We start from the raw sequence: 27,720 nt of genomic DNA, 5'->3' as shown, positions 1-27,720 counted from the left end.
GGGAGGTGGAGGTTGGGGGGGGGAGGTGGAGGTTGGGGGGGGGAGGTGGAGGGGGGGGGAGGTGGAGGTTGGGGGGGGGAGGTGGAGGGGGGGGGAGGTGGAGGGGGGGGGGAGGTGGAGGTTGGGGGGGGGGAGGTGGAGGTTGGGGGGGGGGAGGTGGAGGTGGGGGGGGGGGAGGTGGAGGTGGGGGGGGTAGGTGGAGGTTGGGGGGGGGAGGTGGAGGTTGGGGGGGGAGGTGGAGGTTGGGAGAGGTGGAGGTTGGGGGGGGGGAGGTGGAGGTTGGGGGGGGGAGGTGGAGGTTTGGGGGGGGGGGAGGTGGAGGTTGGGGGGGAGGGGGGTCTCCTGGGGCTGAAAGGGCTGAAACCAGGGACCTCCCCGCTCATCACGAGGGCCGAGGTTTGGAAAATGAGCTCCCGCGAGTCGCCGCAGACACGGCCCCTCTCCCTCTCGCGCATCTCGCGTCGAGGTGTTGCTCGCTTGCTCACGTGACACGCACGCTGCAGGCCTCTTTGTCCGATGCGGCAGCGGCAGCAGCAGCAGTCGCCCGCTCAAAAACAAAGCGCGAACGGCGGTCGTCGACGGCCGCTCTCGAGGGGTGCGCCGAGCTCGCAGCGCGTTCTAATTGCGCGCACCTCTCTTGGAAGTTGCCACGGCTGGGGGAGGGGTCGTCGGCTGACGCGTGGGTGCCCTCCGATGCGCACAGTGCCATCGGACGCGTTTTTCCATCGCGCTCTGCCCCCTTACACGAGAGGCTCGAGGTGTCTTCACCGCAGTCAAGGTACAGATCACAAAGTGGTTACCCTCTTCTCACCTGTGTCATTGTTAGTCGCGTCTAATATTTTTTGTAATATAATATACAAAACTCTTAAAATATCTTGCAAGGGAAATCTATGGAGATGGAAGAGCTCGTTTGCAAGAGAGTTCAGCGGTGAGTCGTCGTAACCTCTGATGATAAAGCCATCATTGAAATTGTCTCTCCACCGTCTCTTTCCCCAAGATCTTATAACCTTGCTCAAATTTAAGAAACGTGTTCACCCTTGTCTATCGCAACCGTGACGGGGCTGTTTGTTGCCAGCCGTTTGAAAGCTTTGGACATGTGCTCAGCAACTGTGTTTAACAAAAAAAAATAACTCCACTCACCGTGATGTTGGCTTTTGTTATAACAACGTTGAAATAAAACGGTAACGTTAACAATACTCTTGCCATTCTCACAGTGGGTTTGCTCGCCATTGAACAAATACAGTCACTGCATTGAATTGCGCTTTCAGATGCACTTCTGCGGCCGTCTGGAACGCTCTTCAACCAGAGCTTTAAATCTAGATTCAAAACTGATTTATTTTCGAATTGCTTTGTGTGTTTAGTTGTATTGCACTTACCCCGCATTTTACATTTGCACGGTTGGCTACGTACGGTGCGAAATAAATTAAACGTACATAAATACTGTCCGTCTTAGTCTGTATATCTGTGTATTCCTTTTCCAGGTGTCTGTATCACACCTATTCATCCAGCTACGTGTGTCCACTACACTTTAGTTTTCATTGCTCTATTATGGTGCACGACCATTGGTTCTCAATTTTTTCCACGGGGTATGCAACGGCCACGCTGCAGTGCCGTGGTTTAAAAGTTGCGACATTTCTCCGATCTGCCGCATGAATCACCAAAGTTTCACTGATCAAGTCAGAATGCCAAGTAACATAATTCACTGGCGTCAAGGCATGTACTGTACGTGTAGTCCGCTTATTTATTTGGTCATTTACATTCTCCCAATTTACGCGAACGATTTATGCCCGATCTAGTTTTGGAGTGAACTGGGACCTATTAGGCACCACAGGCATCTTGCCTCTTAGACATCTTGGCAGGTCACCAGCATTGATCGGTTCAAGCAAGCCTGACACCGCTGATCAGAAACTGCGTTTTTTGAAAGCAGCTACCAGAGTTGGCTTGTGTTTAACGACTACTGCTGCAATGTATGCGCTCTCAGTAAGGCCGCGTGGCTGATGGGTGTGTGATTGTGTGAAGACGAAAATGTGTTCTTTAGTGCACGGAACAGATCCGAGAAAGAGGCGTGCATCGTCTGCTCGCGTGATTATTGTTGTTGTCCAAAGTGTCCCTCAGTCGCGCGTGCCAGAAATCTATCTCGTTAGATAATGCAGTCTCGGCGCTATTTCACGAGCCCTCTGTGACGTGTGTGGATGGATATTGGAAAGTTAATTGCAATCTCTATCGATTGACGACACACTGCAATACCGGACGTGTAGCGCCGCGCGTGCGTGCGCTCGGCTTCATTTGAAACGGGGTCAGCGACGCGGAATTTATTGACACTCCCGGCACACAACATCCACGATACACTTTGAACCTCCTTCGCACCGTACGTACGTACGTAGTAGCCAACGGCGCATCATCGGAGGTGCGGTTCCGAGTCACGTGCCACCTCCTGTCCGGTGGCACTCCCGAATGAATATCCAGTGAAGTAAATGAAACGAGGTTGAGAAACGCATTGGGCACAACAAAGGCGTTTCTGATGAGGGAAACATCACCCAAAAAAGGGCAAAAGTGAAAATCAAATGTGAGCGTGTCGAGCAGACACCCGCTTTACAATGCTCTCTCGTGTGGCCACGGCGGGGATTTTATTTGATTTCACCCTTTGGCTTGGCGTTCACCAAGATGCGCTTGACTAAAATATCCGGCACGTCTCCATATGTCGCGAACAGAAGGGCCGGTGAGTGGTGGAGGCGCTGAATGGGCATTGATTACATAATAGGGAGCATTTAATAAGGGGGGGGGTGAGGGGGGTGTTGCCGTGATCAAAACAGGATTGACTTGAACCAGTTGAGAAGCAAGTAAGGGAATTTTTTTTAAAGTCACTGAGAGAAGCCAGGCCCGCACAGAGAGAGCATTTTGTTGAGTGTATCGAGATTAAATCTTTATTAAAAACTCGTTTCTTTAGAACTACTTTGTCCTTCCCCCCCGCACCTCCGATTAGCACCGTTAATAGCAGCAAAATGATTTAAATAATCTAAATGCGTGTGTCTCAGTGTTTCTAAACTGGCGAAACAAAACAGGAGGACCCAATGCTGCTGAAATGATGCACTCAAATGAAGGCCGTGTGGCTGATTGATGTAAAAAAAACACGTGTATACTGTATGTTTGTGCGCGCCCACACATCGAAAGTGAAAGCCCAAGAGATTGAGAGCGTAGAAGACCGTAAGAGAGAGAGAGATAGGGTGTCTGCCCTGTTATCAGCTTGAGTTTAAAGACCAACCAGTGCGACGTTGGTTTGGCAATATTCCTTAATTGCCTCGTCCTCGTACTGTGCTGTTATTGATGCTCGTTTGTCTTTGTTGCTGTTTGTGATGTGCTCACGCACCACGGACCTACCTTGTGCACTTCCTAAACCGGGATGCTCGTTCGTGTAAAACAATAAAATGACCTTGAAGTAAAAATGTAGAAACTGGCGAATCGTGTATTGACCGGCGTTCTGGCGAATATATTAACCGCTGTGGATTATCCGTGATGGTCAAAAATAATAATAATTTACATTTATAATGGGTGTTCCATTCTAGGAAACAAAAACAGAACCAGGGCAACCGACCAAACTAAATAGAGAAGGACACTTTAAAGAGATGGGTTTTCAAAGCAGACTTCAATATATGTCAAATCTCATTCTGTTCGAAAGAAAAATCCTGCGAGATTGTAATACCGCAGTGACATCGGGGACTGTTGAGGGTTGGCGTCATGCGGATGTACGTTTGCCGTGAATATGGTTACAGGGTTGGTTGTCATGGTTTTATTAGTAGCGTTTATAATTGTGAAGAGGATAAAATGTTTATTAGGGATATAAAATGACAGTATTCTCCACCTTCCTGGTCTTGAAATATGTTTCAATGAGGCATTATTTTCGATGCGCTTAATATATTTTCCAACGTGGGTTTTTTTACTCAATACAACGGCACTTATTCCAGAAAAAATGCATAGGACAGTAATGAGATCCCAAAAATTGTTACGGATTATAAGAGTCATGATTTATAAGTAAGGATAGTGTTAGTGACATGGTTAGCGTTAGGGACCCAGATGTATAATAAGGAAGATCACAGTTAGAGAAAAGGGTTCATGGCCATTCAACTGCATGTCCAAATTCATTTCCTCGTGCTAACTTGTAAGTGCTGTTTTATCTAATGAAATTTGTTTTGGAGACTCGACATGCCGGATGAAATATACAAAAGTGATTTGACCCGCGACCAGCACAATTTTTTACAAGCCATTTTTTGAGTGTTTTTTTTATTTGCTCAAAAAAAAAACCTTTTTAGGACAACTTCTAACTGCTGCTACTGTGTAAGCAGGTGTGAACCGCCCACGCCACCGCCGGTCCACAGGGGCGGAAAGTAAAACTCGGAGGTGGTAACTTCAAAACACGGAACGGGTATCGGCAGCGAACCCGACACGGCGGTTAGAGGTTGAAGGTGGTGTCGGGAATAAGGGTTGTTAAACCGGTAACCGTTTGACCAGATTTTTTTTGTATCGAATATCCCGGTTCCAAAAATCAGGAAGCCGTGCTGGCAGACTTCGCATTGCAAGCAAAGTCTGCTGACCATGAGTTTGTTTACACCGCATAGCATGTAACATGTGAAACGGAGACAAACACGCGGACTGTAGTTGCATACAGCAATTGGGTGTTGATTGTCATCGTACTGTGTGTAGCAAACCGGAAACCGTGTGTTTTTTTTACGGGTGTTTACGATGTGGTCACCGATAATAACAAAAGACAAACAGTTTTAATAACTCGTCACATTTGGTCAAATTAAATGTTGGTGCTGACCTAAAAGCCAGAACAGCACGAGGAACTGGTGATATTTTTTTTAAATTGCATAATGCATAAAGGCCGAGTGCTTGTGTTGTTGGAAACCAATGGTTTTCCGTCCTGTACTATTATTATTATCAGTAATAATGCGGTTTCCTCGTCCTGTACGAATGTCATTGATCCGAGCGAAGGATCACATTCATTTGGTGGTGATGCTGTTGCTGAGTTGGTGGTGATGCTATGGTGTAGTGTTTTGATGAGGGAGTTCTTCTGGGCTGGATGGTGGTGGGAGTCAGGCTTTAGATAGGAATCCATGTGTTCGCGAACACAAAGCAGGTTTGAAACACGGCAGAACCAATACCTCTGCCGTGGCTGATCATTGTTATAACGCAGTGAGCTCGCACGATATTGTTTTTTTCGAGACTACGGTACTCTGCAAACCTTCGGGCTACCACCAAGGGTCTCACTAACATGGCCACCTTTGCTCCCTTAGCCTCGATGTATCGATGGTTCTGGCTGTGTGATGGGCTGTGTGTCTCACTGGCGCGATCACCGTTGCGGTGGTTCTCTTGCGTGGACGCGCTTGCCTCTCACAGCGCAGTTGGCAGCGCCGCAACTTGTGTTCTGCCTAATCTCTCCCATCAACATCGTGCTAATCTCCCACTAACACTGCTGTTGTGCGCATATGCGGGGACGGTGCTCTTGTGCAGCGACGGAAGCTCATTTAATGCTAATCTCTCTCCCTAATCTCTCTCCCTAATCTCTCTTTCCCTAATCTCTCTCAATAATCTTCCCCATTAACAACAACTGACATGCTAGCGTCCGGGGATGGAATTCCTTTCCAGCTCAGACCCCGCTTGCTTGCCCATCGCCACATATATAACCTCTTGTTGTAGCAGCTCTCTCGCTGGTTCAGCAGTTCCACTGCTGGATTATTTTTTCCGCCTGAGGACGACCGCTTGTGTTGCGGTCGAAAGATCGTGATGTATTATTTTTTATTTAATCTTATTTTTCTACCTACGTGACTTTACCGAAAGAACCAAAGAGTATACAAATATATGGGTTAGATCGCGTAAATATAAATGCTGTGTCGTTAAAGCCGCCAACAACCCGGCACAGCAAATGAGTAAGGTTTGTCACGTAAACAAAACGTGTCAATTAGTTGCTACTTCAACACACCGGTGTGTTGGAGAGTAAACCCACAACATTTACAATCCGAGTACGACGTTTCGCTGATTATTACAACTAGCTTCATCGTGCGATTAGCCAAAAGAAAAAAAACACGATTATGTAAAATGTAAAAAATGTTTCCTGATTCACAGTACTGTTTTTTTTTTAAATGGATATATGAAAAGTTACCTACGAATAGCTATTGAATAACATACAAAGCTTTCAATTATTATTAATCAACAATAATAATCAAACTTATTCTCATACATACACTTCATTGGTTTGAAGAGTAATACTATAGCGTGTACTATCTGTAGAACCACGACACATATCGTAAAGGCAGGCTGGGTTCCTGTCTGGAAGGATGGTAGTTAATCAGAATTCATTCAGGGGGCCTTAGCTGGTAAAATACAATTTAAAAAATAGTTTTTAGTTTGAAGATTAAAGCAAAGCATATCGGATCAGAGCCACTGCACGTCCAAAGAGGTCTGGCAATTGCTCGCACTCAATCAATGCGGTTGAAATGATCCACTCCCCGAAGTGACGACGGGGTTTCGATTGGTTCCTGTGTAAAACGGTCTCGTTCCTTTAAAGTGGCAGGAGGCAGACGAGACGCGCGCGTGGACCGCGGACATTTGTCCGGCTCACGTTGTGTGCGCGCTGGAGTGTAACCGTGCTGAAGGAAGGAAGAGGCCAGGGGCGTGACATGGAGATGAGGCGGCCCCCTTAAAGCCACGCTACGCAGAGGCAGCGGTGGCAGCTTTACGCAGCACGCGGGCTCCAGGGGGCCGCGTTCCAGAGTTCGCATTTTGCTTTCGTCTTCTAGAAGCCGGCGCGAGGAAGCACGTTGCGTGCGAGCGCGCTGCTCGTGTGTGGGTGGGAGTCAACAGAGAGAACGCGGTAGGTGAGTAACGCGCCTGTGAGCGGAGCACGTGCGCGCGTGTGTGGCACCGCTTGTGTTGTTGTCGTATCACTTGCGTTGAGCCGGTGGTGCCGCGGGTTAGTCGCGTGCTGCGGCTACCGACCCAGCCACCCGAGTTCAATTCCGGCTCGCGACCCTAAACGGTGGCGAATTCCGCGTGTACCTGCAATGTGGTTTTGTCGGCCTTCGTCTGGGAGTGACCCGGAGAAAACCCCACCACGTACGACGGAGTTGTTAGATTCTAGCAATTGGACGGGTGCAAGAATCGAGTGCCGTTCAAGTACCGTGACCACCAGCTCCTCCAGACTCGAGATGTGACGATGATCGGCTACGTTCGGGGGGCCACGTGGTCGTAGGCGAGCTCTGGAGCGTGTGAATTGGGGGTGCAGTTGGTGGAATTTGTCGGTCGAGTGGATGAATCGGATCGGGTGGAGGTTTTTTTGTTTGTCAAGGGGAGTGGGTTGGGTGGAGTGAGTGGGGGTGATGGGTTGGGTGGAGTGAGTGGAGGGTGATGGATTGGTGGAGTGAGTGGGGGGGGAGTGGGGGGAGTGGGTTGGTGGAGTGAGTGGGGGGTGCTGGGTAGGGGGGAGTGGGTAGGGTGGAGTGAGTGGGGGGAGTGGGTAGGGTGGAGTGAGTGGAGGGTGGTGGGTTGGTGGAGTGAGTGGGGGGTGCTGGGTTGGTGGAGTGAGTAGGGGGTGCTGGGTAGGGGGGAGTGGGTAGGGTGGAGTGAGTGGGGGGAGTGGGTAGGGTGGAGTGAGTGGAGGGTGGTGGGTTGGTGGAGTGAGTGGAGGGTGGTGGGTTGGTGGAGTGAGTGGAGGGTGCTGGCTAGGGTGGAGTGAGTGGAGGGTGCTGGGTTGGGTTGGGTGGAGTGAGTGGGTTGAGCCGAGGTGGTGGGCTGAGTGAAGGTGGTGGGCTGAGTTAATCGAGTGGGGTCAGTGGAATTAGTGGCCTAAGTGGGCTGAGTGGGAAGGGAATGCACCTCACCCAGCAGGGCGTGGTGCGTGCGTCTGGCGATCACAGCTATAGCATAGTTACAAGTGCTGATGATGCTCCTGCCTCGAGACGTTTACACGAAGGTTTCAGTGCCGGCCCGAGCCTCTTGGGGGCCCTAAGCAGAATTTGATTTGGGGGCCCCCCTCCCACCACGCAGACTCATCTGTGCTAGAAGATTATTGACACAAATGTCACACTATAATGTTATAGCGAATATTATAAACGAATACAGTGAGGTTATGTATTAATAAAAAATAAAAACAACACTTAAAATACTTCACTCTTTTATTAAAACTTCTGAATACAAACGGTCACAAAAAACATATTAAATAAATTATTTGCAAATGTGCATTAAATGTGCAATCTTTTAAATAAAACCAAAATAGACAAACATTAATCTAATCAAAAATAGAATGTTACAAAAAAAAAGATACTTAAATAATGAAAGCAAACATAAGAACAGCAAGGGTTCAACAATGTCAACTGTACAACAATGACCTCAAAATCGTTCCTTCCTAGCTTTTCTGGAGGCAAAGTCACTAATGACATCAAAGATTTGGGTAAAGCTCACACATCTCATTTTGTGAGAGGTATGTGAGAAGCTCAAAGGCAGTCATCATAGTTTGGGGAAGTTCAGGAAGACTCTCTATCTCTACTGCCAGTGCGCTACCATCAATATCAGCCTCCTCTCCACAAGAGAGTTTTTCCCCAAGAAGCTCACATTGTTCCCTCCGGACCTTTTGATCTAGCTCCCTAAAATTGAGCAGCACTCCAAAGTTCTCTTTAACCTCACTTAGAGACTTAAATCTATCCTCCAATGACAGAATACTACGGTCCACTACAGCATTAAAAAATGACACTTCCAGCCTCTTCATAGCGTCCACTATCGGCTCATCTGCAGCCTCATAGGCAAAGTGCCTTTTTGTAGAACGCAATCGCTTCTCTTTCAGCACTGCTTCTGTGTTCATCCGCTCACAAATTTCTTTAGCAGATGTCTGTGCATCACAGAAGCCTGTTTTTCGGTAACTGATAAGTTCGCCTTTGTTCTTTTTTACAAGGTTAACCGCTACATCAAGCTGCATGTTGGTTGACTGTAGAAGCTTGCTCGTGATGTTAATTTTAGACAAAATGTCACACCAGACAACACAACAAATCTGAAACCTAAATGAACCTATCTCTTCCGCAAGGGAGTTGGCTTCAACAGCCACTACAGGGTCAGTCGCTTTACTTCTCAGTTCTAGCAGGGCTTCCCTCACCTTCTCTGACTGGTAGCGCAAAGCTTCAATACTTTTTATCCGGCTTTCCCAGCGTGTCTCACTCCAGGACTTGAGGGTGATGTCAACAAACTTCCGTAAGATGGCCCACCTTTGAGTGGACCCAGCGAACAAATTGTACAGCTTCTCCACATTTCCAAAAAAACAAGAAGCATCCGTTGATGCTTTAGCCGCATCTGAAACGGTCAGATTTAGTGTATGAGAACTGCAAGGCACATAAAAAGCTCTTGGATTCTTAACTAATAGCCTAGCCTGCACACCTTTGTTTTTTCCCTTCATATTAGCCCCATTGTCATAGGACTGCCCCCGACAATCCTGAAAAGGGATGTTCAATTCCTCAAGCCTGTTAAGGATTAGATTGGACAATTATCGTGACGTACAATTGCGCGCACCTGCCCGCGCCCGCGCCCGCGCCCACGCGAATTGTCAATGAGCCGTGACATCCGTGAGCCGTGACAAAGCAGCAGTTGTCGACAGAATTTTCTTGTCTTGAATCATTTATTCATTCATTCATTAATTCATTTATATCACTTGTTTAAGTTATTTAATTGTAAAAAAAAAAACGATTCGGGGGCCCCCTGGTGGCCAGGGGGCCCCAAGCAGCCGCTTAGTTCGCTTATGCCTCGGGCCGGCCCTGGAAGGTTTACTTTGAATTGCAGCAACACCCTCATTTTAAAACACAACACGTTCATACGCAACCTTTAACACACGCCGCTTGTTTGCTCTGTGAAACGAAAAATGCACCTTTTGCTTTACATTCGCATGGAAATGCTCTGTGCAGCGAAGGCAGCGAGCGTCATTGATATGCTCACTCGTATATTAAATATCACTCGTGGATGTAACGAAAAAAAAAGAATTCGATCTTTTGTTCTACATTGCTGTGAATGGTAGCACCTCCAGCAGGCTGCAAGAGTCGCACGGACTACAATGCAACACCGCAAATGTGCTACAGCGTGGTCCAGATGTCTTGTGACCCCCCCCCCCCCCCCAATTAATTGACCCCGAAAATATTCTTACTTGCATATTGATTTCTGTTTTAAATAAACATTACTTTCAAATACTGTACAGTGAGTTTTATTGAATTTAAATGGGTGGGGGGGGGGGTCACAACATCTGGACCACCCTGTACATACGACTTGCATCGACAAACGTTTGATTCTTAACGCACATGATTCGACGCATGTACCCGTGAGCTTCAGAATCAGTGTTGATGAATCGACGCGATGTTTTCTACTCTGAAACTTGACTGTATACCGAGCATAAATCGTTGTGATGCATAGGAAGAAATTAAATGCCACAATTGCAAACGCCTAATAAACTTGCAATTTAATTGTTGTGGAATATACGGCAGTTCACACCGTTGTGTGTGCTAAGTTTACAGCAGCTGTGTGGATATGCTATTCTATTTTTTTGGGTTTGGCCATGTTTGTTTGTTGTAGTACGGAGTTAGACTGATGGCCTTATAATCTAAGTTGTCTTGTGGTTGTTGTTAACTTGCATCCCACTGGGATTTTTGCTGGTTTTTTCCCTGGATTTTCTGTTTGCACTTAGTCACATAGTCACTTTAAGATGTTTTCTTGTTCATGTTTTTTGTTTGTTGCGGTTGCACCCGATTCAAGAGCCAAATGGCTCACAGGGCTATACCCAGGGGCGGTTTCTTCATTAGGGCGATTGGGCGACGCACCACCAATGTCATTCAACCACAGAGTCACGCTAGCCGTCACTGTGCCTCTGGATATAGTCCAATCAGCGTCATGTCACGTTCTGTGGAGTACCGCCTCTTTTTGGGCGATTTCACTCCGGCTGAGAATCGCCCAGAGTGGCCCCATAGACTTACATTCAAAGATGTTTTTTTTCGAACGGGGGCGCTGCAATGCATTCTCTATGGCTTCCGGGAGGGCATGCACTAACGTGCTTACGTCATCATACGTGCTAACGTCATCATACGTAAGCACGTTTCATCCAACAATATAATTTATCGCCACCTAGTGGAATCTTTAATAAAATAAACTTGAGTGGTTTGTTTTAATAGTGAGTATATTAACAAACAAGATGTATTGTAAGAGTCACTTTATTTTTCATTAATATTAAAGAAGTGAAGTTGCCTTTACATGCTTAAGCTGTTAATTTATTCATTGCATGGGTGGACCTTATCAATCATCCAGACATTTGCCCCCCCTGAGAGATTTTGCAGGAGCCGCCACTGGCTATACCTAATAAATGAACTTGAACTATTTCGGATTAATATAGCGCCCTTTTTCGTGAGTACTGCTAGGGTTCATCATGATGCAGCTGAAAACAATTATTAATTATTTCAAAGATTCCTCCCCCCCCCCAAAAAAGATTACATTGTCGTATCTACATCATATGATCATGAGAATATATTCACAAATGTTGTGGAGCAGTGGTGACCCCCCCCCCCCCGTATGTTTTATTTATCCTTGACTCGGTAGGGGGGCAGGCGATGCATTTTCCCATTCACTCGACTATGAGATTTGTCGCATGATAGCAGACAGAATGTTTTCTGCTGTTGTTTAATCCTCCGAATTGGACTTTATCCACATTTTTCGTGAATAAATTGCACAGCCAAATATGATGTTGTGGATTTTTGTGGAGGCACGGCGTCGTGAGCGAGCCGGCACCATCAACTCGACACACTTGAAAATCCAGTTTGATCACGGGCAGCCAAACCCCCATGGGTCTCGGTGACGACGCAAAGCACAGGATACAGACTTCTGAGTGACTTGGCAATGTGAGCAAAATTCACCTTTTCACACAAGGTTCAGCTTACAAAGAAAAACAATCTTGGCAAACTAAATTAGTTATTTTATTCTACCAGGTAAGGCCCGCTGAGCTGTATAGCTCTTTATTCAGAAGCGACCTGGCCACAAATGATAGCCCAATGAAGTGGCTTATGACGTGAAAATGTATAACAGCCAGATACTCTAAACACGTGTTGATTCTAATTGTGGAGGGAAATACCGGAGGACCTGGAGAAAAATCTACGTGACCACGGGGAGAACATGCAAACTCCAAATATCCAGCAGGCATCAGGGTCGGGATCGAACCCACGATCTCCTGTATACGAGGCGAGGTAGTTAACATCTCCTAGCCACCGTGACTAGTGAATTATAAAAGAAAAACACTCGAGATTCAGAAAAGGGTGTCTCTCTTGGTTGTCTTGGCCACGTCTGGGAGCACTGGGAAACAATATCCGCAGCGTCACATTGATCCGAAACCCATTCTTATTGTGTGTGGTGGGGACTTGATCAGTGATGTTTGTGTTTTGAGGTTGGTGGGTGAGCCAATGGGAGAATGCTCACAGCGAATGATTGAAGCAGCCAGTGGTCTCACACTGCACTACGTCACGAAGGCAAGTGAATTAGGCAGGGCATGAATACAAATGCGTTTACGATGCAGGCCGTCCTAAATTGGTAAACTTATTCCTTTGTGCCATTTTGTCTCTGGATGTTTCACTCGCCGTGTGAGACGAGCCAAGCGTGATTTTAAATGTCGCAGTACAGCAAGCGGGTTTCTGGCATACAGAGTTTATATTTACTTATTTTTGGTCGTACTCCACAACACTTTGTGTCCATTGGTTGGGCCTTCTGCCGTCAGGAGACGAACGATCTATTCTCAGATGGAAGTTTGCCAAATTAACGGCGGAAAGAAATCTAATAACGATGGATTTTTTTTGTGCGGTCATTGGTGGCCGGATTGAGGTGATCACCTGGCTACGTCTGAGAACCTAGCTTAATGGCGAGGGCAGCTGCCTGGACTTGATCCTATGATCACAAGGGTGCCAGCTCACTACTCCGACATCTACACCACCCCGGGACCATCTCTGTACAGACTCTGATTGCTATCTCCGTGTAGGTATGTTACACATCGGCGTGTTTTCCGTGCACTCCAGATTTGCGACTGCGTATGAAATTCCATAATATACTCGGAAACACTCGATTTGATTAATAATCATCCGTAGCAGAACTCTCCTGTTTCATCGACTTGACACCAACTGATGCTTGCCTATCTAAATAAACGACATGCACATTCACCTGCACTGAAAGGACCATGATGCACTGCAGGGTTGAGCCGGGTCAACACGTGGGTGGGAGGCTGTCTTGGGCTGTCAACTGGTTCGGAGATTTGGTGCGTGGTATTTGAGTGTTTAACCCCCGCGTATTCGTACGCGGGGTTTCTTCTTGTGCCGCGGTTTCCTTCCATTTGCCAAACGCTCATGAATATTATTGACCGAACATCACAATCGTGACACTCTCCAGGAGTCCGTCTCTCCTGGTTAAACGATTGCCATCCATTATTGTTATTATGGAGATGCTGCTACGGGTTCAACGTTGCCGCAATGGACTTGCAACTACGAGGTTGACAGTTCGACTTCCGTGCAACCTGGCAGGTGAAACAATGGAGAATTGCAACGCTCCTCATTTACCATTTTTTATTATTTGCTAATTCTTATTATTAGGAGTGATGGTGGTCAGGAGTGATGGGACCTCCTCCCCCCACCCCCCTATAGGTGCCAGCATGTGGTAAGCGGGCGGCAATTGATGTTTCCACCCACGCCACCCACCGCCCAAGAGCGATAGAGCGATAAGGTATATTTACACCCGCCGCTTTGACACTTCTTGACGTTGCGAAAAGACTTGGCTCGCTACCCCTTTCTTAAATAAAGTCCCTCGCATGTTCGAGGGAGAACAGCTGGCAAACATTGCTGCTCGCGCAGTTGCCTGGGGTGGGCGAACGAAGGGCGTCTCCAGAAACCAGCCGTGACTGCGAATGGCATTGTCAAACGCAATGCAGTGCGGAGGGAGACAAGTCCGGGCGCATTCCTTACCCTCCCGAGTTGGAAATTCGTTACCGAGACTATATGTGCAGTGCACTCGTTGCCCCGGGTGGGTAGGTGACTCACGAATGATGGCAGTGACTTGTTTTTTTTTATATCGAAAATATTTCCATGAAATATTTGGGGGGTGAGTGAGGTGGTGGTGGTGGTGGCGGCGGCAGTGACATTTTGGGTTTTGTTACGAAATGGAACAAAAAGTGAATCGCTTATCTGTTGATTCACTCTATAAATCTCCCGCAATAGGTTCGAGGGTTGTTTTATTTTTTTAGATTGTGTTTGTCGTACGACGCGAATTGTACGTATTGTTTTTTTTGTCGTTTGCTATTATCGGTTGAGTTTTTCCGCGCTCACATTGCCAAGTTTAGACGTGTGCATGTGTTTTTTTGGGGGCTTTTAATATTTACCGATGAGTTAACGTTTAAACCTCCTCTGTTACTTGACCCACGGGAGTTAAGTCGATTATGTTTCACTGTGCAACAGGATTGGGTTAACTTGTTTTCCAAATCGCTGTGGTTAGAATTGGAGTTAGAATTATTGTTCTCAAAAGGCATTAAACACACCCAACTGTCTATAATTGGACGAGAGCTGGACCATCCGATTGCTTAAGTAATTGATTCCTCTACGGATTTTCAGTTGAATTCATTCAACTAATCTGATGACGTGAAAAAATGTGGGGTGGGACAAAATTATTTTATTTGGTTACTACGTGTGCCGCTGAACGAGAGGTGGTGGGCGGGGCTTGGTGACCTCATCGACGTTGTTTGTGCTGTCGTGCCGGGCATGCCGCGTTGTTGGGGGGGGGTGCAGGACACATGGGCGGCCTCCAATTTTTTTAAAAACAACAAAATCCCGAAGGTAATCGAGCACAAAACACACGAGGTCAAATTCAGATTTTTAGTCGATTAATTGACATCGATTTATGGGGGCCCCAGCTTTGATTTGGATCTTCAGTGTAACAGGTCGACGTCATCGGCCTGTCGGTTGAGCTCACGGTCTTTATCGTGGAGCAATTTTGACCGTGGGGCAATTCAATGCGGACGCTCTCCACCCACGCCTGGTGCTGTCACCGTGAGGTTCTCGCCCAATGGCAGCAGCAAAGCGCCGCATACTTTGGTCGACAAGGTTACTCCGGTGTGTTTATTGGGCCTTGGGACGCGTGACCTTGGTCGTTGCAAAATAAATGGGGCAGGGGCGGGACGTTGGCGGATGCCTGTGGTGACTACAACGGCGGTCGCTTTGCCCATTTTGGCGTTGGCGGTTCAAGGATTTAGCCCTTAACCAACGTGCGCTCATTTTCTCTGCGTACAACACAGCGCCTGCCGTGAAATAGGGGGAGGCACGCGTTGTTTGTGACCTGAATTTTTATTGAAGCTAATTTTAAAGTGCGCCCTCCAGGTGAGTGATCGTTTGCAGTTGAACAGTTGAAGGACGTGGCTTTGCTTGGCTTGATTTCATGCCGTGCAGTTTTGTTATTTTCCATTTATTTGTGCGCGCGCGCGCGTGTGTGGTGTCGGCTCCGTGTGTAAACATAGGCACTGGGGAGACAAATGTGGTTGGGCGTGAAGCTTGCCCCCCCCCCATCTCGTGTGCTGTGCCGACCTTCATAAGTGCTGCTCGCGACAACACTTGGCCCAGCAGTCTGTTAAAGGAAATATACGGGTTAGGGTTATCTACACACACACACACACACTTTGAACCAGGTGACCTGAGTTTCATTCCCGGTTGTGGTTAAAATCGGTGGTGAGTGATAACTGAACCGGTTCTGGGCACTCTCCTCCGACTTCACCAACCACGCACTGACCAGCGTGGTGAAGTATGGTCAAACAACCCTCCATGACTCATTCATCTTGCGGTGTCCTCACACGGGGGCCGCAAATGAAATTGATCATCAATTACTTTATACGACGCACAGAGCAGTGGCACTGTGGTTATTTAATTCCCCTTTTTAACTACGGCGAGGCGAGTTTTGATTCTCGGCTGCGGCTAAAATCTTTGGTGGGTGATACCTGAACCGTCGACTTCGCTTGTGGTGTGTAAACATCGGCGACTGGGGAAACTGGGGGGGGGGGGGTTGTTTGTGATGCTCGCCACGTGAGTCTCCCGTACGCTGTGGCAGCCGTGATAGGTGCTCACCAACAAGCACTCGGCCCCAACAAGCTGTCACTAAGGCTACATATGGGGGGTGGGGGGCGACATTTGTTGATCTATATACTGTGGAATGCGTGGGAAGTCTGTAAACGACTCTGGGTCCGGTCGGGTATGTGGGTACAGGGATATATGGACTATATATGTTAAACACGTAGGCTTTCGCGACCAATATTATTCATAATAAAGGTTTTTGGGTTATTTATATATAAATGTGTCGTAACCCTTCACGAATCCGACAGAGCCAGTAAGGTTTGTCACGTAAACACAACGCGCCATTTCAATGTTGTGGATTTACTCTCCAACACACCGGTGGGCTGAAGTAGTAAACTCATTGTCGCGTTTTGTTTACGTGACAAACCTTACTGGCTGTGTCGGGTGGTGGAGTGTTACGACACATTAACATTTACGCGATCTAACCCCAAAAACCCTTATTATGGACTTGAAATATGCGTGCAATATATGTATTTGAGTGACCTGGAGAAATATGGAAACCCTGTTGAACAGAAATAAAGAACAAACCGGTGTCCGGCAACAACTGGCAGCAGCTATTTCTGAATCTTATCGGCGGGTGCGGAATCCTTCCGTCGAGCTCAAACTTGCGCCGCGTGACGACAAGAGACGAGACGAGAGAGAGACAAAAAAAAAGCCAAGCGTGATAATTTCTTGTGATGCACAGGTTGGGTGTTGCCCGACCCAGAACTGGTTCGGCCTCCGTCGCTTTGGCGAAGTTACAAAACCGGTCGCGGACGTCCCCTTCCGGCACACACGTGCGCGGCGTGGGGGCCCCGCGTCCCCGGAGATGTACAAGTGGCCCCGAGGAGCTTGACGAGGCGAAGAGCAACGCATCGCGATGAACATGATGGGTGTCCCTCCCCTACTCGGCGTGCACCAGGTGCCCCAGGTGAGCTGGCAAAACAAAATCCCCGCAGGAACCTCGACCACAGAAGAACCACACCACCGCACCTATACACCACACCACACCACCCCACACCACACATCCACACCACCCACCGAGCCCCGGCTCGCTGCGGCTGCTGCAGAGTGGCGGAGAGGGAACTTTGTACGCTGACGCGTTCAGCCCGCCCGCAATGATTAACCCCCTTTCTGGATGTGCTGCGGCTCTCATTTCGGCACTTGGAATCGATATTTCCTTTCGCCGTGTATCGATAGTTCATTGTGTTCAATGTGCCATCTTACCGAGGATCTACTCCTGTGTGGCGTTATCTTGGTGTGGTCTGGGACTGTTTTGTTGTTGTTGTTGTTGTTTTTGCCGCCTTGCCCAAGCTTGATGAATCTGACTCGTATAATTAATGTCTTCTTTGTTTACATTTATTTTGCACTCCTATCGTGTTTGTTTGTTTGTTGTTGTTGTTGTAACTTGCTGACCCGCTTCTACTGGGCACCTGTGAAAAAAGAGCTTCATAGCTCTTCGGATTCCCCTTGAAGTCTAAACACATTCTAAAATTCGGATTTCAAGTTATCCTTATCATCATTAGCATCATAGTGTCGCAAATGATTACAATTTATAGTTGTTTATCGTTCATGAGTTTGTCCGAGCGTGCTTGCCTACAAACGATAACGTGTTTTAGAATTTTAATCAAAAGTGCTCTGCTGATAATATCTTAAATGCGTCGTACTTTTTTTTTCTCCGATTTTATTGTTGCGTACCAGAACTTTAGGCATTGCGAATCGCGTTCCTTAGAAATGAATATTGATCGATTTAAAAAAAAAAACTGCTTAGCTGCCCCTTTGAAACGTTGCTTTTGAAATGTGTCCCTCCCCGAGGATTTCCACGAGGACGGCATCCTCGCTGGTTACCGGAACCCAAGGAGCTCGGCAAGGGAGTGCATCTGCAGCATATTCCAGTTCACGAACGAGACGATCAACATTTGGACGCATTTTCTCCCAACATGGTAACGTGCTCTCGTCGGTTTGTGGTTCTGTGTCCTGCACGTTGATTTTTTTTTTAAAGCTCGCTTGCTTTTTGTCTTTTTTGATCTTTGAATACAAATGTTAGGTTGTTGGGAAGAGGAGGCAATTAGAGAATGACTAGTGTCACATGTTCTCTTTAAAAAAAAAAATAGTTTAATCGCGTAATTTCAATGTGTCGTTAAACTCGCCGCCGCCCGGCACAGCCAATTGACTGACACGTTCTATTTTAGTTTTGTACCAAAGTAAAACGTGTCACGGCTCCGTAGACTATTTTGCATATTGTTTTATATTTGATTTTATTGCTCTCCTGATCAATTGAGGATAGTTTATGACCAGGTAGTCGTGGCCAACGATCGTTATGTAAACGCTGCTGAAACTGTTCATGGTGGCGCTTGAGTCGGAGCGCCGTGTTAAACTGAAACTTCTCCCTTGAGAATCCTTATCAATCGAGATCTGTTAACCGCTGGATGAGGGTCTCCCCAAGCCACAGCTATCTCTCCCCGATCTTGTAAGGCAGCATTCCGTCCAGCTCCTGCAAACCAGCCGATTTCGTTTTTTGTCTTCAGCGACAGTAACTCCGCCAAAGTCCACTTACTTTTCGTAACGGTGGAAACGTGGGATCCTTTGGATTTGGGCTGAAGACGCACACCGTTCCACAATGGCTGCACACTCGTGTCACTTTTTGAGAAGACATTTTGAACGTACGCTTTCCCCTGCCTGTGGTGATAGCTCGCTGCGGCGATTGCACGCCTAGTGGGGTGTGCTGTATCTTTGTGTCCTTGGAAGTCTTTGCAGCTAGCTCCTTGCCACTGTGTTCATTGGCAAAGAGGGGTAAGTGACTGCGATTTTGAGATTTTACATCATATATTTTATATTCACACGATGTCTATTCAACCTGTTAAGAAATTTGGTGGGCTTCGGCTGGACACGTCGCTGGAAGGGATGACCGATGGTCAGGATCGATGGGAGTGGCGTGGGCCGAGGGATGGAATGCGTCCGAGGAGAGCGGAAAACCCACCGATGAGATGGAGCAATGAAAGTCGGATCGATCGTGATGCTAATCGTGATGATATTTTACGCGCATCGGTATGAACATTCGCAGAACTCGCCGGTAGTGAACCGCCAACTCCGTGCAGCGCTGTCGCGGACCCAAACGCAACCGGCGTATCCGTGCCACTCGTCGCCCCAACTGCGTTCAGAGACCCTCCGTTTCCGTTCCGGTTCGTTGCGTTTGCGGCAGGTACTTCGCGTGGTGGCTGCTGGTGCTGTGGGGCGAGGGGGACCTGCTGGGCAGGCCGTACCACTGGCCGCTCGCCGTCTTCATGCTGAGCTGCTGCGTCTACCCGATCGCGTCGACCTGCGCGCACACCTTCAGCACCATGTCGCAGCGCGCGCGTCACATCTGCTTCTTCTTCGACTACGCGGCGCTGAGCCTCTACAGCTTCGGTAGGAGTGGGTGGGGGGTGGGGGGGGGGCGGGGGGCCACGGCACCGTTGTTCAGAGCGTCGCACGCAATGTTGAAGTCCGATTTTGACACGCACCTCCCATAAAGCACGGTTGGCTACGTACGGTAAGGAAGAAGTTCAATATACATACATCAGAAATTGAATAGATTTCCAGTCCTGAGCCCAGTGGTGGATAACTCCCCGTTCCTATGGCGGTGGCGAGTTTATCCATAGGATAACTGACTACTGTTGACTTCCCCCACAAAGTGGTACTCAATTTATGAAACCCACCCCCAAGAGGGATGATGGGCCGAGTCAACCCCCAACCAGGATGTGAACTCGCAGACTTCGAGATTGCAGGGCCACTCGCTCCACCGTTGAGCCACCCGACCACACGCACGCCCTGGCAAGATGCATAATGTGTGCGTTGCTTTCGTTCGATTCGCAAACAATAAGAGTCACTTTCATTTCATTTGCATATCCTACATTCAATTTTTTACGTAGCTTTTTCCCTGGTAATAATTTCAGCCTTTTTTTGCCCGGATGTTTGTATTTTCATGGTTTTATGTTTCCGTGAGGTGCTTTGAGATGCTGTTGCATTTAAGCACCCAATCAAGGCGAATCCTCCACCTTATCAACGTTTAAATTATCACGGAACTGGAGCCACACGAGCGACATTTGTGCACACCTCACCGGCGGGCGACTAGAGCCAGCTATAGACACCAGAATTATGTTGACAAGTAAAAGTTCATCTCCGCTCGTCTGACCTCTACTCCATGACCCCCCCCCCCCCCGCAGGCTCCGCCATGGTCTACAACGCTTACGTCATCCCCGACAAGTGGCTGGGCGGCACTTTCCACCGGTGCTTCGTTCCAATCGCGCTGTTCAACGCCGTGCTCTGCACCAGCATGGCGTGCTACAGCAGGTAACGCAGCCGTCCGCTCTGTGCCGCGTCGAGAGTTAATTTCACCCGACCACGCAAATGAAAAATATTTGCGTGGTTGGTTGTGACCGCGAGCCACCCACCCACCCTCTCTCCCATGGCTCGGGTTCCGATCTGCCCTGCGTTCTTGCGTCGCAAAGCGCTTCTGCGACAGTCGATCCGTGATCAGCTGTTCCAGAGTGACTGCTTTGGGAGTTGTTGGCTTGGCCGGACGGGGTGGACTTCCGTGACCCGTTCGGTAATTTTGCACCCCTCAAGTGCACGCGTACTCCACGCGCATCGCCGGTGGCGAGATGTTTACTACCTCGCCTGGCGTACGGGAGGTCGTGGGTGCGATCACGACCCTGATGCTTGTATGTTCGGAGTTTGCACATCTCTCTCCCCGTGGTTGTGTGGAATTTTCTCCGGGTCCTCCGGTTTCCCCCTCCACATGTAGAATCAACGTCACGCGTTTAGAGTATTAGGCTGCTATAAATTTCCCCGCGATAAGCCGCTTTGTTGAGCTATCGTTTGTGATGCCCAAGTCGCTTCTGAAAACAGAACTATATTGCTCAGTGGGCCTTAACCTGGTAAAATAAAAAAAATCGTTTAGTAAAGTTCACTTGGGACATGTTCATTATTAGCAAGGAGATGAATTTTCCTCGATTTTTTTTTGGGAGGGGGGGGGGTTCTTTTTCAGCAGGTGTGACAAACGTTTACGTTCTTTTCAAGGGGTCGGCGAAGTCGCTTGTTGTCCCTTGGAACGTTGCGGTGCGTTGCGGATCGCCCACACGTTGCCACGGCCGAGGCGGCGGCGGGGGGATGGTATCACCGCTGTGCGTGTCGAAGGCTTCGCGCGAGATGCCGAACGCGTTTCGTCGTTAAACTCGTTGCGGACAAATGTCGGGGGGCGGGGGGGGGGGGAAGCCGGTGAACTTTCACTACGGTCTCTTGACACCCACAGGAAGAAACTGGTTACCAACTGCATTTTGCAAATGTGATTTTGTAATTTTTATCTTTAGCCCGTGTATCGAGAGTTCAATTTTAATGTGTGATTTGTATTGAGCGACTGTGTGTTTAACTTTGGCGTGGTCTGGGACTGTTCTTTTGCTGCCTTGCCAAAGCTTGGCAATTGGTGTACTTATGCAATTTGAACTGATATATTTAATCTATTTTACGTGTTTTCTTTTTCGTGATTTCCTTTCCTGGACTTTGCACTCCTATTTTTTTTATTTGTTGTTGTAACTTTCTGACCTGCCCCAACTGGACATATCTGAAAAAGAGCTTCAAAGATCATCGGATTTCTCTAGGATAAATAAAGGTTCCGATTATGGAACAAAAGTGTCTCTTCATATTGCTCGCCTCTCCACGACACACCTGCTGATATTGCCGATGTCATGTTGACTGAGCATGTTTAAATGTAAAATGTATTATCAGCGTGCGTGTGGCCGTGTTCGCAAAACCACGTGGCCCCCTGGGCAAGTGTTGATCCCGTTTTGCCATTACAAAAAGCCGACTTTTAGATGTTGTGAGTGCACAACTTCTCGCCTGAATGTTTTCTGGGTGGCTGGTAAGACTGCAGGCTGCCTCGACAGCGATACCAATGGATGTGCTGTTCCGAGTGTAGAATTATTTTCCAGGTCGCTGACTTCCGTTGTGTTTCGTAACTGCAAAGCTGGTTCAGACGATTCATAAATGTGTTTAAAAATTATGTATTTTTTTTCAAATGTGAATTTTAATTTCTCTCCGATGTTTCGCTGATTTTTGTCTTCGTCATTTACCCGTCAGGCTTGGGTTGCCGTTCATCCATTACAATCGTTTCACACTTGAAAGGTGAGCCCGCCTGCATGCCCACCCTTGTTTCGTGCATTAATTATAATCTGAGCGCATCGCTATGCAACACTGTGCTTACATCGTGCGGACCTTTACATTTGAGTCAACGAGAAATGTTTTCCTGCACATTCAACGGTCGCTGCTGTGGCTCGCGTTTCGTCGCGCCTGTCGATTTTACGGGAACGACAAAGTAGAACTGCATCGTCAACAACCTCGCGTGTCGCGTGTTGTTTTTTTGCAGTTCCCTGGAGTTGAAGCGGCCGCGCATGGCTAAGGTGCTCAGGGTAGTGGCGTTTGCCTTCCCCTACCTGTTTGACAACATTCCCCTCTTCTACAGGGTGCGTCATCCACTATTCATTCGCCCCACACCTTCCATTTAAAAACGACGCAATGTATTTTAAGCGCTCATTAATGTGCATTATGTAACACGGTATAATTTCATGCATTTGTACAACTGGATTCTCAAGCACGCTCGTGTCAGCCAAGCACATAACCAACCTTCAACAACAACAACCGCCATTCGCCACTAAGTGGCGGTGATATCACCACGACGCTTGTGCCAGGCTATGTGCACCTTGAGGCCACGTGAAGTGTCGAACGCCCGCTGGCAGGAGGTCACAGGACAGACCCAGGTGCCACGGGTCGACTGACTGAGATGACTGGCTGATGCACCACCTGTGCCCCCTACTGTGCCAACTTGTTGTGCTTTAGCCACCCGGTGCTCAGCTCGTTGTTGTGAGCGTCGCTCCTCTGCCCTCCGTTGTTGTTGGAGGGCGACTGCCTCCAACTGCCCAGTAGCGTCCTTCACGAGCTTCCTCCTCAGAGAACGATCTTAACACCGCTGGTACCAGTCATCGGCAAGTCCACTCAGCTCCACATCCTCCTGTACCACATCACTCCATCTCTTCTCTAGCCCGTGCCGCGCCCGTTCAGCCCACTTTATCCGGCCGAACAAAAGCCGTTTAGGAATGCGGGCTACATGACCCAACCAACGCAGCCTTGCCTGCCGGAGGAGCTCACCGATGGGACTTTGTCCAGATCTTTCAGGGATTTGTGAGCTCCTCACACAATCCAGCCTGGTTAAACCCAGGATGGATCGTAGGCAGGCCAGCCTAAATGTTTCTAACCGGCGAAGATGTTACATTAGGGTGGTCCAATTTTTGCAAGCGTAGAGAAGGGAGGGAATGACCGTGGCCGACAAGACCTGAGGCTTCGTGTGGAGCGGCAGACCAGGTAGCTTCCACACAGCGTTACGCAACCGATAAATATATAATACCGCTCGACTGATGCGAAGTGAGACCTCTGCTGTCAAACCGGAACCGGTCATGAGCACACTGCCCAGGTATAGGAAACTCTCCACTCTCTCCACAACTGCCCCATCACCAATTGGGAGTTGTGGGGGTGGAGTGTCAGATGGTACAAAATATCCAGGCAGGTGCGTAATTTTGATGGGGCTGATGGTAAGGCCCCACCTCTTAGTAGCAAGCTCCAGGTTCAGCAGCAGTGCCTCCAACTCCTCCTCTGAGTGAGCAACAATTACCAGATCATCAGCATACATAACGTGGTTGACCAATAGGGAGACATCCCTTGACCGCACCCGGGCATCGATTAGCCTCCCATTGTATCTGTACCAGATGGAAATTCCTCTGGTACAGCCATCGAAGGCTTCAGGAACTGCGTGGTCAAAAAAGATGTTAAGTAATGTGGGAGCCAGACGACATCCCTGTCGCACTCCAAGGTGAACAGGGACTGGCTCCGACTCTCGGCCACGTAGTTTTACCCGGGCCCGCGCACCATCATGAAGGTCCTTAATGATCGTGAGCAGAGGGTCAGGGACTCCAAAAGCACGGGGCCTCCGGCACAAGCTTAATTAGATACTTTATACGTGGTTTTGTGGTAATCAATTGAAGGTGGAGGGGTTGCCAGCCCCTCGCACCCGTCCAGAGCCATGAGGGGAATGGCCAATCTAATTGGGCCCTACCCCCCACAGCACTGCTCATCACAGCGTTACCGTCCGGCACCAATGAGGAGGTAGTGTGTTGTTTCTGCCGGACAAACCAACCTCGTACACGCACACACACACTGAATGAGGATTGAACATTGGCGCAGCGGTTAGTTTTGAGTTCTTCGGTTAATGTCAGTGGCAAGGTGAGATCTGAATCCTGTTCCTGGGCAGGGCACCGCACAACCCGCTCCTCCACAATTGTGGCGAAGTATGATCAAGCACCATCTAATGACTGATAAGACATGGGGAGGGGCTTTACCGTGCAGAGGATTGACGAAGGGCGGAAAATTTACCGTCGCACAAATAATTTCTCCGGCTTGTCGCCGGTAGATAAACATGCAGCTCTCCTTGCACCGTAGGCGAATGACCAAAGCCACTGTTGTCCAGGAGAAAACCTCTGCTGAAACATGCGGGGGGTGGGGGGGTTTCCTGGGGTAACCCGCACCTCCGATTAACACATTTGGCTACAAACGAGGCTTTAAAACAAAACTTTTTTTTTTATTTTACCAGGTAAGGCCCACTGAGCTATATCGCTCTTTTTCAGAAGTGGTGACGTGGCTATCACAAATGTTTGGTCAACGAAGTGGCTTATCATGTGGAAATGTATAGCAGCCAAATACTCTAAATGCACGTTGACTCTAGATGTTGAGAGCAGGCAGATTAAGTGGATGACGGTGATTTGTTAAGTGCATTGTAAAGTGTTCCGTGGCGCTCACATTGTTTATCTTAAGACACCGAATGTCACCATTGGAACCTCCTTTGCCAGTAGTAAAATATGATAATTGGTTTTTTACACTTTTATCTGGCAAACAAAACTGACACCTTTTTTTTACAAGGAGTCATGTTTGCATTGACTACAATACCTGCGGTCGGAATGCAAACAAAAAACACAACTCTGATGATGTATGCACTGTCCTTGAAGTTGATTGGTCCACACCCAAGACAGCTTTCCTTAGAGCCTAGTCTCACATGGTGTTGGACCAGATGACGCCAAAAGGTTACGGATTAGGTTACGGATTCGTTTCTGATTGAACATTTTTAGATTTTTGCTTTTCAAAGACACTTTTGGGACCATTTACACGAGGTACTAATTTAATTGCCATCGTGCAACAAAATTGACATCACATGGCACCGGGTGACCTTATGCAAGTGACAACGTTATGCAAGTGACAACGCTTCTGGTGACATTCACATTCTTGGATCGATCCAAATAATACATTTTTAAAAAATCCGAATGATCCATAATTCAAATGCAAAGCCAGTTTAATAGAATTTTCCAATTCATCTGAAAATTGGGAACCCCATCCATATATGTGAGTTATCAACTTTTTTTTTTTCCCCAAGACAACGTCCTCAATTCACGCGTTGACTCCTCTGTGTGCGACGGTGCCATTCGCAGATATTTCTGTGCTCCGGAGAGGGATGCACGGACAACGAAGCCGTGCCAACTCACCGTCTGCACACATTATTTGCCTTTCTCACCGGCTTCCTCTTTGCCACACACCTGCCGGAGCGCCTGGCGCCTGGCTTCTTTGACTACGTCGGTAAGGAACCGTTAACCTTGCGTATCGTTGTCATCAGTAAAAATACATCAAACATCCACGGAACTGTTTTAAATATCAATTGCAATATCGGCGCGAGGGCATGTACAAGCGAACACGCTTTTTTTCCCCCCCACTCCAGTTGTCAGCCAATGAGTTTGTGATACCGATGCAGCCACTAGAGGCGCTATATCCACCATAATGTAAAAAAACTAATAAATTGGGGTTTAAAAAAATGTAATCTTAACCTTGCATCATTAAAGAAATTGAATGGCAATATGAGTGAGGGATGGGTGAAATCATCCATTCTGGATCGGAGCAATCTTGATTTGAGCTTTCGTGACAGCAGGAATCCATACTCTTTAATTCTTTCGGTAAAGCTACATCACTTAAACGAAGGTGGGGGCAAAAATCCAGAAATGCCATCGCGAGCCAACTCCTTTTGTGGCTCTCTTACGACATCTCCACGACTGCGGCGCGTAGCTGTGTGAGTCTCGTACCAAACAACGGCCAATTCTTCCATGTTATTTTTTTTTTTAATCGTCGCCAATAATATTCGCCATCGACCGCTGACTTTCAAAATCCCTACGACGTGCGTCTGCAGGCCACAGCCACCAGCTGTTCCACGTGTCTGCAATCGTGGGCACGCACTTCCAGATAAAGGCGGTGCTTCTGGACCTGCACTCGCGTGCCGACTGGCTGAGCACGGCCTCTGTGGCAGCTCCTTCGTTGCTCGAGACGGGTGGCGCCTTCTGTCTGGCCATTGCCCTCAACCTGTTGGTCATTACGTTTTTTGCCGTCGGACTCTACAGCAAGCAGCAGCAGCCGAACCCCGTTCAGGCCAACGGGGCGATCAACCTGCCGAAGAGTCACGCTGAGTAGCTGTTAAAGGTTTTCCCCACGACGGATTTGTTCGAGCGACGGGTGGTGATGAAAATGTGTTTTTGTGTCTGTTTTCACTCCTTTTAACCCAACTGTGTTATCAGCATCATGAGAATCGATTCGGAACGCTCGCAGAGTAGCAGTGCAACCATGCCCATATTGTTAAGAGGACGGCCTGCAGATACGGATATCACAACTACTTTCTCGAATGACCTATAGGTTCAGACAGTAAAGGGCAACACTTTCTGACCCATGTTGCAAAGAGATATTCGTGGTACAACGGTTCCCGCCGATATCTTTGAATTCCTAAGGCTGGAGTTTCTCCAAATTCTGTGCAGATCCAAACTCGACATGATGCGTGCGTTTTATTTTTGGCCGGTCATTGTTGATCTGTTTGCTGCCCGGATTCAAAGCCAGGACTCAGCGCTGTGACCTGAGCCACCTTTTGGCCAACCTTATCGTTTCTAGATTTGAAGCTTTCGTGACTGCAAGGATTCATATTCTTAGGTTTTTTCGGTAAAGTCACGTAGGAACTGTCACAGCACGATAGCTGTATCAAGTGACTTGATACAGCTATCGTGCTGTGACGGTTCTTGACTTGATACAGCTATCGTGCTGTGACGGTTCCACCTGAAGACGGAGGCTTGTGTTGCCTCCGAAACGTCGTGATTTTTATTTTATTTTACTTTTATTAATTTACATTTTTTTTACCTACGTGACTTTACCGAAAAAACCTAAGAATATGAACCTTATCGTTGTATTATTTCAGCTGTTGTAGGCCATCGCGGTCAACTCTGTCGATGGGCAAAACTTTTATTTTCTCAAGAACGCTGCTTGCATATTGACCAGGGGGGGGGGGGGGGGGGGGGGTTGGGGGGGGCTTGCGAGTCGTACAGCAGCACGACTGTGCCCACTATGGGCCGGACGAAAGTCGTTGTTGGTACGGGCACAAAAGCACAACTGTCTTATGTCCCTGCACTAATACAAAGCAACACTT

The 27,720-nt window shown here is 48.1% G+C and overlaps 1 protein-coding gene across 4 annotated transcripts; it reads left to right on the top strand.

The window, feature by feature from the left end:
- Positions 1 to 366: 366 nt before the first annotated feature.
- LOC144717168 (membrane progestin receptor gamma-B-like) lies at positions 367 to 27,597 on the top strand. 4 transcript variants are annotated; one of them, XM_078592503.1, is made up of 9 exons: positions 367 to 778; positions 16,840 to 17,064; positions 17,949 to 18,076; positions 19,336 to 19,541; positions 20,339 to 20,465; positions 22,251 to 22,295; positions 22,537 to 22,633; positions 25,700 to 25,844; positions 26,446 to 27,597. In XM_078592503.1, exons 2-9 carry the CDS (start codon positions 17,014 to 17,016, stop codon positions 26,721 to 26,723), a joined length of 1,077 nt encoding a protein of 358 aa, XP_078448629.1. In that variant the 5' UTR covers positions 367 to 778; positions 16,840 to 17,013; the 3' UTR covers positions 26,724 to 27,597. The 4 variants fall into 4 exon arrangements, with proteins under 4 accessions (XP_078448629.1, XP_078448631.1, XP_078448627.1 ...); XM_078592505.1 differs by lacking the exon at positions 367 to 778 and adding an exon at positions 6,638 to 6,868; XM_078592501.1 differs by lacking the exon at positions 367 to 778 and adding an exon at positions 6,638 to 6,872.
- The last annotated feature ends 123 nt before the right edge of the window (positions 27,598 to 27,720 follow it).

The sequence above is a fragment of the Lampetra planeri genome, chromosome 3 (genome assembly GCF_965212315.1).
Source record: "Lampetra planeri chromosome 3, kcLamPlan1.2.h2, whole genome shotgun sequence".
In the NCBI taxonomy this organism is placed as follows: domain Eukaryota; kingdom Metazoa; phylum Chordata; class Hyperoartia; order Petromyzontiformes; family Petromyzontidae; genus Lampetra; species Lampetra planeri.
This window is presented reverse-complemented; position numbering and strand designations above follow the sequence as displayed.